The sequence below is a fragment of the Cherax quadricarinatus genome, chromosome 42 (assembly GCF_038502225.1).
Source record: "Cherax quadricarinatus isolate ZL_2023a chromosome 42, ASM3850222v1, whole genome shotgun sequence".
Classification (NCBI taxonomy): Eukaryota; Metazoa; Arthropoda; class Malacostraca; order Decapoda; family Parastacidae; genus Cherax; species Cherax quadricarinatus.
In genome coordinates, this window is record NC_091333.1 from 18,135,080 (window position 1) to 18,149,348 (window position 14,269).

The 14,269-nt window shown below is 38.4% G+C and overlaps 1 protein-coding gene across 1 annotated transcript in view; it reads right to left on the reverse strand.

Annotated features, from left to right (window-relative positions):
• Window positions 1–5,863: 5,863 nt before the first annotated feature.
• LOC128695714 (probable serine/threonine-protein kinase tsuA) overlaps window positions 5,864–14,269 on the reverse strand; it is a 31,259-nt gene continuing 22,853 nt past the window's right edge. Inside the window, exon 4 of the mRNA XM_070093375.1 lies at window positions 5,864–7,811. Coding sequence (XP_069949476.1) covers window positions 7,682–7,811 — 130 coding nt within the window. The 3' untranslated portion in view covers window positions 5,864–7,681. The remainder of the gene's footprint in view (window positions 7,812–14,269) is intronic.

Below are 14,269 nucleotides of genomic sequence, written 5' to 3' on the forward strand. Positions count from 1 at the left end.
GTAATGAAAATTTAATGGAAAAAGCAATAGAGAGGATAAGAGGCCACAAATTCAAAAAAGCATGGCAGATAGCTGGAATGGGCTCCAAAAGGAGGTAGTATGTGCCACAACCACTGGAAATTTTAAAAATATCTATAAAAAAAAACTACAATCATAGCTCTACTCTTGTACTAAAATAGGTAATCAAACATACACATACACACCCACATGCATGCACACGCTACACAAATGCACACTCCCTCCCACATGTACATGTGTAGCTCTACTCATGTAATCACAAACCAGTAATTACAAATAGGTAGTTACACAGTTCAACACATGCTGTTCTATAACAAAATATAATGCTATTCATGTAATCAGATGCAGTATATCTGTTTATGTTAATACTGAATTATGGTGACATCATCCATTAGTCATGTACAATGTGTACAAAATGTGACAAACTTACAAAGTAGAAGCATAACTTATGTATGTGATGTTTTAATTACAGATAACACTGTTTATATCAAATATTTAACTATTAATCTCTGTGAGGAATATTGTGCTTCAAGTTCCCAATCATGGTGAAAACTGCCTTAAATACACTTACAAATTCCCTCATCACAGTGAATATTGGTCATGGTGAAAGTCACAACTGATAGAATATCTCAATACATGTATCTATATAGTACTTCTGTAAAATATGTACATCTAATGAATTTGTACTCATCATGTTTACAATATAATTTTCTTGTGCTATTATTTTCATTTTAACAACTAATATATATTTGGCTCCTAATTAACAGCCCTGGTATGATATAACAAAATTATTCCTTTCCCTTCTCAAGGCAAATGGAAAACTTGAACATCTAAATTAAATATACTTAATAATAATATAACACACGTGATGCCATCTCCAAGGCGGCAGTACCCATAAATTACAACTGCTCAAAATTGAACACATAAAAAAAATATACATTTAAGCATAATCAGCCAAATGCCTGTCTTCTTTGTGATACACACTACTGCAGCCCAGAGCATCTGAATTATTAATTATATAAACCTTTGGGAATAAAAATTAACATAAGGCTAGATGCCTCAATCACAAGGAAAACAAACAGCCAATACCACAGCTATACAGAAACATCGGATCACTTTGTATACATATCAAACCTATGCTTTCTAAAATTATCATATAAAAAGTTTCACTGGGTTTCCTATTTATAAAAATTCTACCAAACACTTGCTCAGGCTCAACTGCACAATAAGTCCTATAACATTATTTGCTTCTGGCTGGGACTTGCATGAGATCTATTATTAATAAATATTTGAATGACTGTAAGTTTACACTTAATGTCAACACAATGATAAGACACTAAGAACTCTCACATCCAAATACATGGAAACAGTGAAGAAATTCATAAACATGATAATGTGGAATTAAGTTGCCACCAAAGCTTGGGAGTAATCCTATTAAGAGAAGTAGAAAGCTAAAAACACCCCCACATACTTTCTGGTAACAACATGTAAGTGGCTTTCAAGAAACAGAAAGAGCCATTGTAATAATTAAGTATTATTATCATTTGACTGTTGGTCTTTAATGCATAGGATGGCCAGCTCAGACCAGGAAGCAGCAAGGGTTCTACACAAAAAGCCTCCTGTTGACAGTGCAGTGTTTTAGCAAGATAGAGTCTTTGTTAATGAGATTAAAATGTGCAAATAACAATTGCAACATTATTGCATTCCAGGGGAACTATAACCTTTGGTAGATCTGCATAAGTAAAATAATTATATGCCAATATGGCTGCTCCTCAGCTGCTTGGCATAAAGGAGCTGCCTCTCACTGCCAACTTGCATAAAAATACAACTGCTTACAAGCTAACTTTTCTTCCTTGTAGATGATATTTGGCTTCCAGCCCAGCATGCAAAGATTCCTTATGAAAAATACATAAGAAAATAATTAAAGAACTTTCACTATTGAAATAAGAAATGCAGCAACAAATGAACACACAAAATGTTCTGTAAAAACTGCAGTATGTTACATAAAACACAAACACATTTCATTGTACTTTTTCTCCTCCAAGAACAATGGAGAACGGACAAAACTACAAATACTTCATCAACAATCTTTTGATTATAATACAGCACAGAAAAAAATGACCTATTAAAATTATGTCAAGATGAGTATGGCCAACAGCCTTGGATGACTCAAGTAAATGTATTAAAATTTAGCTTTGTGAAAAAGGTATATTCCTATAAGAGAGCGGTGGCCATTAAGTACAACCCCAGTAAAGCGTCAAACCTGTTTATGGCATTGTGTATGATACTCTATGTCTTGCTCTAGACAGCACTTCGGTAATGAAGATTTATCCATATTGATACTGAAGTGCTTTCCACGATTAAAGGTAAAAAAAAAATATTACACACCAAAAAAAAATTCTTGTGAGTAAAGAGGAATAACTGCTTTGCTGAAAGTTTTCTTGTACAGACTTTGGTATCCTAACAATCACATCATCCATGGACTGAGTATGATAAAGCATAGGTTTGAGAAAATGGTACGAAAGCTACTGTCACTTTCAGTATTTGGGTATTTATGCTCTAATAAGGAGAGACACTCAAGATAGCAATATCAATGCAAAACATACACTACAACAATGTATATTAAAACATTACTCAAAGTCCAGTCTTCAAATTTAAGCCTTTAAAAAAAGAAAAAAAAAAGTGATTTAATACTTTATTTGATATGTTGCATTTTAATGCAATATCTTATATCTAATTTATTTGATGCTTGTTATCTTAAGCATCAAATAAACTAAGCTGGAAATATTTTAAAAGCAATATTTACCATTAATAGAAAATAATTTTTACGACTAAAGAGGAATGTTCTTGAGTGAGGTTATTATGTACAACAATTAAACTGATGATGAGAGTGAGACATGAATGAATGTGAAGTATACATTATTTGCTGTGGCGATGAAATTTAGTGATTGGGTGAGAGTAATGAGCTCTCAAAGCTAAGGCCAAACTAGGGATAGTACAGTAGGACCCCAACTTATGATGTTAATGCATTCCAGAAAATTCATAGTCAGATGCTCAGTACTCAGAAATTATTTTCATACAATAAATAATGTAAAAGGAATTACTGCATTTCTGAGATGTTATATTCTCTATCTAATTTCAGCTACTTTTTTCCAAAGAAATTTTATCCAATAGTTTACATTCAGTACTGTTTCTTTTCACTACTAAACAGAGGGTAAGAGAAGGTTTGTGAGAGAGTGGTTGAATGTAAGGGGCATGTGGTGTGTTAGGGGTGGGTGGGTGGTGTAGGTGGTATGGGTGGGTAGGTGGCATGGGTGGGTAGGTGTTATGGGTGGGTAGGTGGTATATTTTTTCCCAGTAAAAGTAGGCCTTAGACAAGGATGTGTGATGTCACCGTGGTTGTTTAATATATTTATAGATGGGGTTGTAAGAGAAGTAAATGCGAGGGTCTTGGCAAGAGGCGTGGAGTTAAAAGATAAAGAATCACACACAAAGTGGGAGTTGTCACAGCTGCTCTTTGCTGATGACACTGTGCTCTTGGGAGATTCTGAAGAGAAGTTGCAGAGATTGGTGGATGAATTTGGTAGGGTGTGCAAAAGAAGAAAATTAAAGGTGAATACAGGAAAGAGTAAGGTTATGAGGATAACAAAAAGATTAGGTGATGAAAGATTGAATATCAGATTGGAGGGAGAGAGTATGGAGGAGGTGAACGTATTCAGATATTTGGGAGTGGACGTGTCAGCGGATGGGTCTATGAAAGATGAGGTGAATCATAGAATTGATGAGGGAAAAAGAGTGAGTGGTGCACTTAGGAGTTTGTGGAGACAAAGAACTTTGTCCTTGGAGGCAAAGAGGGGAATGTATGAGAGTATAGTTTTACCAACGCTCTTATATGGGTGTGAAGCGTGGGTGATGAATGTTGCAGCGAGGAGAAGGCTGGAGGCAGTGGAGATGTCATGTCTGAGGGCAATGTGTGGTGTGAATATAATGCAGAGAATTCGTAGTTTGGAAGTTAGGAGGAGGTGCGGGATTACCAAAACTGTTGTCCAGAGGGCTGAGGAAGGGTTGTTGAGGTGGTTCGGACATGTAGAGAGAATGGAGCGAAACAGAATGACTTCAAGAGTGTATCAGTCTGTAGTGGAAGGAAGGCGGGGTAGGGGTCGGCCTAGGAAGGGTTGGAGGGAGGGGGTAAAGGAGGTTTTGTGTGCGAGGGGCTTGGACTTCCAGCAGGCATGCGTGAGCGTGTTTGATAGGAGTGAATGGAGACAAATGGTTTTTAATACTTGACGTGCTGTTGGAGTGTGAGCAAAGTAACATTTATGAAGGGATTCAGGGAAACCGGCAGGCCGGACTTGAGTCCTGGAGATGGGAAGTACAGTGCCTGCACTCTGAAGGAGGGGTGTTAATGTTGCAGTTTAAAAACTGTAGTGTAAAGCACCCTTCTGGCAAGACAGTGATGGAGTGAATGATGGTGAAAGTTTTTCTTTTTCGGGCCACCCTGCCTTGGTGGGAATCGGCCGGTGTGATAATAAAAAAAAATAATAATAATAGGTGGTATAGCTGTCATAAGTGGTGTAGGTGTTAAGGGTGGGTAGTGTAGGTGTTATGGGTGGGAAGGTAGTGTAGGTGTTAGGGTTGTGTAGGTAGTGTTGGTGTTATGGGTGGGTAGGTGGTGTAGGTGTTAGGGTTATGTAGGTAGTGCTGGTGTTATGGGTGGGTAGGTGGTGTAGCTGTCATAGTTGGGTAGGTGTTAGGGATGTGTGGGTAGTGTAGGTGTTATGGGTGGGTGGGTGTTAGGGGTTGGTGATGTAGATGTTATGGGTGGGTAGATGGTATAAGTGTTGGGGGTGTGTAGATGGTGTGGGTGTTAGGGGTAGGCAGGTGGTATGGGTGTTAGGGGTAGGCAGGTGGTATGGGTGTTATGGGGTAGGCAGGTGGTATGGGTGTTAGGGGTAGTAGGTAGGTGGTGTGGGTATGTGATGTGATGATGATAGGTGTGTAGTGTGAGAGAGTGTTGCCACTGCATTGTTGTATCTTAGTCCAACTGTTTACTGAACATGTTCACAACCAATACAGCTAGCAGTGCAGAGCCAGAGGGGCCACCATCCTGGCAACTAGCCAACCCACCCACCTTCCTGCCTTACCAACCTCCACCAGTCTTTCTTCACAAGCAAACTACTGACATATTGACACAAAGTAAATACTGAATCTTTAGTTCTTAACCAGTTTTTACCAAACAAATGTGAGTACTCTATATATGCATAAAATGAACATAGTCTGGTAAAAACTAACCAAGAAAAATATATAATTCATCCTTAAGAAAAATAACATAGTTGTCCTGACATCGGAAGAGTGAGTCCTTGTTTGTAAGTAATTAGTTGGTTCCAAAATACCAACGTCATCTGTGAAAAACTTCGTAACTCAAAATCTTGTAAGTTGGGGGCCCTACTGTATTTAAAGCTGATATTTACTTGATCTGAAATGAGACATATCCACTTATAAAACACCATGTGAAAAGAACAAATCTTGAACAAGTTTTAAAATTTTGGGGGGTTATACTGTTTATATGTTGGATAGGAAAGCAGTATGTGTAAATTTTTAACAAAAGCTTCAAGTGGTGCTTCATACTTTTGTAATGCTTAATGCTAGGTGCAATGTCTGGAATATATTCAGTGTGAGGCCACCACCTAAGAAAAAGAAGTTCCCAAAGGAAACATGGCATCAAAGATATACAGTAGATAGATACAGTGTGAAGAAACCCGATGCAAGCTGAAACACGGATGAGGAGTGAGATTTTATTTAATACAAAGAGATAATAACATTGTAAGGTTAAAGAAAAACAGTAAAATCTTAAATTTTTGCTTTTGTGGATACTGTACATGCAAAATCTGCCACACACTGCTGATTTTGGCTTTCATGGCAACACTTTACAGTTTCAAATAATTTATATCCTCCAAAATGTAGTTAAATACTCCTTGCCATTAGCCCATTGTTCCCACAAAATTTCATTCAAACCTAACCATCAGTTTTTTTTTTATTTTGCTAACACAGACAGAGAAAACCAAAAAGAGATAGATATGCAGAGCAGGAACCAAAAACAACATCCTGCCCCCACAGTCAACTGAAGACTAAGCAATAAGAGGAGCAAATAAAAAAAATGCATTTATAAACAGATAAAGACATCTTGTACTGAATATGGCATGTACTCCTGTGTGACTAACTTTTGAATGGGATATACCAGCCACCATTTGCTTACATGTACTTTTAGTGATATATATTTTAATTTAGTTAACCTTTTGCAAGGATGTTCTGGAATATGGAGAGCAAATAAAAAAAATGAAAATAGTACATCATGATGTAAATTACTAAGAGTATTTACCTGTAAATAACAAAAAAAGGCACAATACTGTGACTGTAACGATACACAAATAACCCGCACATAAAGAGAGAAGCTTACGACGACGTTTCGGTCCGACTTGGACCATTTACAAAGTCACACTAACCAGAAGTGGAGCAGGACGGCTATATATAGGCAGGAAGAGGTGGTGGTAGTAGTAGTAGTAGTACAAGAATGATATATAATACCGACAAGATGAAATTAAGACACATGTGCGGCGTCTGGTTGTCTTTGTTGTGGGCGTTTCGCCATCCAGTGGCTGGCTGGATGGCGAAACATCTACGATGGGGATGCCCGGGTGTTGCGCATGTGTCTTAATTTCATCTTGTGGGTATTATATACCATTCTTGTACTACTACTACTACTACCACCACCTCTTCCTGCCTATATATAGCCGTCCTGCTCCACTTCTGGTTAGTGTGACTTTGTAAATGGTCCAAGTCGGACCGAAATGTCGTAGTAAGCTTCTCTCTTTTATGTGTGGGTTATTTGTGTAGTATTTACCTGTAATAACCAGAGTGAAAGACTTCTGCAATGATATGAGGAGTGAAGAAAATTATAAATTAATAAACAGGGGCACATAACAATGCACTTGTGAATATTAAGGCTAAACTAATCTAAAGTAAAATTAATTAAGCAAGGGTGAAGATAAGCACAAAAAGTAACTAAAGTGTCCGGAGGGCTTTGGATGCATTATGGTTTGGTTAAGATAGTAAAAATTTTACAATTGTATAAAGGCAGACAGTATTTAAATATATAAATTTAGTTGAGTGTCTCCCCTGAATATAGCTGTGTTATGAAACACTGGAATTACTGGCAGTATATCTTGGATTTTTATGGGCAATCTAAGATGGATTATACCTCATTGTAAACATGCTATTAAGTGACCTAGAATTTTGTAGTTAAGTTATTGCATGAGAAAATAAGCACCGTTTTACATACAAGTATATTTATTTAGTAGATAATAAAATTACCTGTTTAGAATACGGAATACTTGCAAAAAACTTCAATGGAAGGAGCATTTAGAACACACCACCATTACCTGGAAATAACTCAACTGTTGCCACCACAGCATTAAAGTCACACTCCCCATAATCTACATGATAGTAGTGGCAGTAGAGGGGTGCAACCCTGAATAGATTTAGTAGCTACAGGTATTACAACGCAGGTGGTTGGTAGCTTCAGGTGGTTACCAGCAGTCATGGTTGAGTCTGTATTGGCAATGTTTGTAAGAGAGTCAATAACCCATGAAGATGTAGGCAGAGGTTAGGGTCCAGAAGACGTGGAGGATGTGGTACGGTGGTCTCTTCGAAAACTTTCCTCTGTTTCTTGGTCCACAAGCTGGTCTATTGTACCCTCTACCACCATCATACTCAGCTCACTTTCATCAAGCCTACTGTTGATTAAGAAACACATTCATTACACTTCTGATAATATAAACTGAACCCATTAAGCAATGAACTGCCAAGAGTGCCAATTCTGCAATGAGTACAAAATTATACAAAATACATTAAGAAAGGGGATTGATTCTATCTTAATTAGCAAGAATAAAAATAATTACACATAAAATACACAGGGGATATACTGATAGATGCAGGAGTACTAAATGACAATTGTGATGTGTTAGGACACCTTGGCTATAAATGCAGGAGTGAGCCAAGAGGCAAATGAAACACTAAATTTTAAGAAAATGGAGTTTTGCATGTTAAGTGCTCCCACTGATAAGGTGCTAACAGGAAACAAGTGCTACAGAACAAAGAAAAAACATTCATAAATCAGAGAAATGCAGTATGGAATTTCTGCAGAAAGACAAAATAGATGAATTTAAGAAAAGCAGAAAATGGAGGCAAAAGAAAGGAATTCAGGGTAAAAATGGTGACAATACAAACAATAAGAATGACACCTATGCAGTCCACCACGATGAGACAGAGCTGCAGGGAGAAGGTAATATGTAGAGATGAATAACTTCCCTTTTCCATCCAGAGCCACTCCACCTAATCCCCTTTTCCACTTGTATATTCCTTATCCTCAGATACCATAACACCCAACTTTCAACCAATAATCCCTTTCTACCCTCTACCAGGATACACAGCAATCCACAACTGCAGACCATACCAAATTGGGGGTGGTATTGCAATCTATTACTCTAACCAACTATCCTGTATTAGCACCACTTGCTTTAGTGATGAATATGGGGAATACATTTTTGCTAATTTTACTGTAAAAAACCTTAAGACACCTATAACAATCGGTGCCATTTACCGGATACCCGACACAAACATCCCAAATTTCATTGAGAAATTAAAGGCACTAATATCAAACAGACAAATGAACAAGCACCACCTTCTCTTAGATGGAGACTTCAATATCAACCTTGGCCTACTAGATGATCAGCCTGTAACTGATTTCATCAACAATATGAACAACACACTTCTCATACCAACAATAACTAAACCAACCAGGCTCACTGAGACAAGTGCAGCCATAATAGACCACATATGGACCAATATACTAGCCCCCCTTAACCCTTTGGGGGTTTCGGCCGTACTAGTACGGCTTACACACCAGGGTTTTTGACGTACTAGTACGCCTAAATTCTAGCGCCCTCAAATCTAGTGAGAGAAAGCTGGTAGGCCTACATATGAAAGAATGGGTCTATGTGGTCAGTGTGCACAGTATAAAAAAAATCCTGCAGCACACAGTGCGTAATGAGAAAAAAACTTTGACAGTGTTTTTGGATTAAAACAGCGACTTTGCACTGTATTTTCGTATGATATTTATTGTTGTAATCTAGTTTTCTTGGTCTCATTTTATAGAATGGAAGACATATTACAGAAATTGAGATGATATTGACTGGTTTTACAATGAAAAGTACCTTGAAATTGAGCTCAAAGTAGCAGAAATGTTAAATTTTTACCAAAGTTCAAAAGTAAACAGATCATGCCAAGCATCCAATACATGTCAACTGGTGAGTTTAATACTCTTTCAGAAGTGTGCTGATATTATTTATACCATTTCTATACTAATGGAGTAGTCTGCATAACAGTAAATCTATTTTTTGTAAGAAAAATTCAAAGAGAAAAGCCAAAGAAATATAAGAGGGGCCTGGGGATGTGACTAACAAACAGAGAACTTGTTATTTTAGTGCCAGGAACGTCTTTCTTGTTTATTCTGGACCTTATTCGGAAATTGGCATCTTTTGAAATTTGTGTGAAATTGGCAAAATTGCTAAATTCTAACCACTTTATTGGATAGTTGAAATCGGTAAATGGGTGGTTTCTTGTACTAATTCGATAGAAAAAATGAAGTTCTAGCAAAATAGTTATGAGTTTTGTCAACTAGTACACTATAATTGGCCGAAAATAGGGTTCAAAGTGGGCAAAATCGCCAATGTGTAAACATCGTCGAGACCGCTAACTTCACGAGAGCATAATTCCGTAAGTTTTCCATCAAATTTCATACTTTTGGTGTCATTATGATTGGGAAAAGATTCTCTATCTTTTCATAAGAAAAAAAATTTTTTTTTTTTTTGAAATTTTGGGGACCCTGAGAACAAGTCTCTGAGAGGGCCTGGCGACCCCCAAAGGGTTAAATCAGGGATAATCACAGACAGCACTACAGACCACTACCCTACCTTCCTCTTAACAAACATTAGTAAACCACCACTGGAATACAACAAAGTTTCATTTAGACTCCATGACGAGGCCTAAATAAGGAAGTTCACAGCAGACCTAGAGACTGTTGACTGGCCTACAGAATTCTCCAAGGCCAATGGTACTGACGACTGGACAGACATTTTTCTCAACAAATTACTTAGACTATACAACAAACATTGTCCTATAAAAACGAAACAGATCACGAATAAACGGCTCGGTTGCCCATGGTTAACCAGCAGCATTCTGAAATCCATTGATAAGAAACACCAATATGAAAAGCAATATAGACAGGGCTTAACCCTTTGACTGTCGAAAGGCCCAATCCTGAAGTGTCTCCTGGTGTCGTAAAATATTCAAAAAAAAAAAAAAATTTTCTTATGAAAATGTTAAGATTATTTTTCTGATTGTTTTAGTCCAAAAAAACAAAAATTTTCCCATCAGTACTTACCGAGATATAGAGCCGTGAAGTTTGCTGAAAATGATCTGTCAACGGCAACAGCGGCAACTGCCGCTCACCTGGTAAACTTTGATTTACTTGTATTTGATGGTTTCTTGTTTTTTTAACTATTTTATTTTTTCACATAACTTTTGTGGCCTGTGAGACCAAATTATTGTGCAATGTTCAAATATACACTCGTTGAATGTAACACAATTATAGCAAAAACACTCATATCATTATAATTGTTAATTGTTTGTTTGTTTACACAAACAAACAATGTAAAAAATTGTTTATTACGTTTGTTCTGTAATACAGTGGACCCCCGCATACCGTTGGCATCACATAACGTTAAATCCGCATACCGATACATTTTATCGCTAAGATTTTGCCTCGCATACCGCTAAAAAAACCGCTCAATGCTATTCGTCCAAGACGCGTCTAATGTGCGGCCTGAGCCAGCCTCACATGTTCCGCCGGTGGCACTGTTTACCAGCCAGCCTCCGCGGTAACATCCAAGCATGCAATCGGAACATTTCGTATTATTACAGCGTTTTTGGTGAATTTATCTGCAAAATAAGTGACCATGGGCCCCAAGAAAGCTTCTAGTGCCAACCCTACAGCAATAAGGGTGAGAATTACTATAGAGATGAAGAAAGAGATCATTGCTAAGTATGAAAGTGGAGTGCGTGTCTCCGAGCTGGCCAGGTTGTATAGTAAACCCCAATCAACCATCGCTACTATTGTGTCCAACAAAACGGCAATCAAGGAAGCTGTTCTTGCCAACGGTTCAACTGTGTTTTCGAAACAGACACCGCAAGTGATGGAAGATGTTGAGAGACTCTTATTGGTATGGATAAATGAAAATCAGATAGCAGGAGATAGCATCTCTCAAGTGATCATAAGTGAAAAGGCTAGGAAGTTGCATGAGGATTTAATTAAAAAAATGCCTGCAACTAGTGATGATGTGAGTGAATTTAAGGCCAGCAAAGGTTGGTTTGAGAGATTTAAGAAGCGTAGTGGCATACATAGTGTGATAAGGCATGGTGAGGCTGCCAGTTCGGACCACAAAGCAGCTGAAAAATATGTGCAGGAATTCAAGGAGTACATAGACAGTGAAGGACTTAAACCTGAACAAGTGTTTAATTGTGATGAAACAGGCCTGTTTTGGAAGAAAATGCCAAACAGGACCTACATTACTCAGGAGGAAAAGGCACTCCCAGGACATAAGCCTATGAAAGACAGGCTTACTCTGTTGATGTGTTCCAATGCTAGTGGTGATTGCAAAGTGAAGCCTTTATTAGTGTATCACTCAGAAACTCCCAGAGCATTCAGGCAAAAGCATATCCTCAAGGCTAATTTGTGTGTGCTGTGGAGGGCAAACAGTAAGGTATGGGTCACTAGGGACTTTTTCTATGACTGGTTACACCAAGCATTTGCCCCCAATGTGAAAGATTACCTAACTGAAAAGAAATTAGACCTTAAGTGCCTCCTGGTGTTAGACAATGCCCCTGGTCATCCTACAGATGTGGCAGAGCGACTTTATGGGGACATGAGCTTCATTAAGGTGAAGTTTTTGCCTCCTAATACCACTCCTCTCCTGCAGCCCATGGACCAGCAGGTTATTGCAAACTTCAAAAAACTGTACACAAAAGCTCTGTTTGAAAGGTGCTTTGTAGTGACCTCAGAAACTCAACTGACTCTAAGAGAGTTTTGGAGAGATCACTTTAATATCCTCAATTGTGTAAACCTTATAGGTAAGGCTTGGGAGGGAGTGACTAAGAGGACCTTGAACTCTGCTTGGAAGAAACTGTGGCCAGAATGTGTAGACCAAAGGGATTTTGAAGGGTATGAGGCTAACCCTGGGAATCCTATGCCAGTTGAGGAATCCATTGTGGCATTGGGAAAGTCCTTGGGGTTGGAGGTTAGTGGGAAGGATGTGGAAGAGTTAGTGGAGGAGGACAATGAAGAACTAACCACTGATGAGCTGCTAGATCAACTTCAACAGCAAGAGGCCAGACCTGAGGAAACTGGTTCGGAGGAGGGGAGAGAGAAATTGAAGAAGTTGCCTGCTTCAAAGATTAAGGAAATGTGTGGAATGTGGCTTAAAGTGCAAACCTTTTTTGATGACAATCACCCTAACACAGCTATTGCAAGCCGTGCTGGTGACTATTACACTGACACTGTTGTGAAACACTTTAGGAAAGTCATAAAGGAACGAGAGGTACAGGCCACTATGGACAGATATGTTGTGCGACAGAAGTCCAGTGACTCTGAAGCTGGTCCTAGTGGCATTAAAAGAAGAAGGGAAGTAACCCCAGAAAAGGACTTGACACCTCAAGTCTTAATGGAAGGGGATTCCCCTTCTAAACACTAAGACTCCTCCTCCCATCCCATCAATCATCACCAGATCTTCAATAAAGGTAAGTGTCATGTAACTGTGCATGCCTTTTTCAGTTTGTGTGTATTAAAATTAATATTTCATGTGGTAAAAAATTTTTTTTTCATACTTTGGGGTGTCTTGCACGGATTAATTTGATTTCCATTATTTCTTATGGGGAAAATTCATTCGCATAACGATAATTTCGCATAACAATGAGCTCTCAGGAATGGATTAATATCGTTATGCGGGGGTCCACTGTATATAAACATATGTACAATCACTGGACACTTTTCTAGAACTGCTGCAGCTTGTGGAATTCTTTGAAACATAGGTATAAGCACAATGGTGTTTTACACTCCTCACACATAAAATGAGTGTCTCTGCATTTTTGTGGGCATTTTGTGGTATGTCCACAGACAAAACACCTCTTCTGAGCATTTTTCTTGGCAGCAGTAACAGGCAGTGGTATGGGGTAGTGATCATCAGGCCTCAGACGAGAGGACATGTTTGATAATTTCGTGGGCGCTGGTCTATTGCAGGTGTTGTTCCTTGGTACTTGAATATTATTTGTCTGATGACTGACAAACAAATTTCACCATATTTGGGTTTGTTCTTGGTCTTCAACTTATATATATTATAAGCATTCAGCATGGAAATGTCAAGAAGATGGAAAAACAGTTTTATGTACCACTTATAACTCTTGCAAACACAGTCAGCAAACCCAATCTGCATGTCACATTTGTCCACTAAGCGCATATTGAGGTTGTAATCCATCACAGCTGCAGGTTTTACAATGGGTTCATTGGTCTCTCTATTCTGCTTGCCAGTGTCTACCATTTCGTGTAGGTGAACTGATGTCAACAGTGTGACATCACGTTTGTCATGCCACCGAAATGCCATGATGTCATTGGCAGCAAACACCTGCACTTCACCTCTACGACTGCCAGCATCGAACCTAGGCATATGTTTACGATTTCCATGCACTGTGCCACACACATCTGTGATGTTTACTCACAAGAAATCACTGAGTATAGGGCTTGTGTACCAGTTGTCAGTATATAAAATATGCCCCTTACCAAGATATGGCTCCATCATTGTTCTAGCCACATCACTAGAGATACCCAGTAACTTTCTGGTATCTTCCAATGTTTTATCGCCAGTGTACACAATTATATCCAAAACCAGACCAGTTTTGCAATCACACAGAACAAATAACTTTATACCAAAGCGTTTCCTCTTGCTTGGTATGTACTGCTTGAATGAGAGTCTTCCTTTGAACAAAATCAGACTCATCAATAACAAGCTTCCTGAAGCGATAAAAATACATACAGCACTTTTGTTTCAGGTACATAAACACATGTCTGATCTTATATAACCTG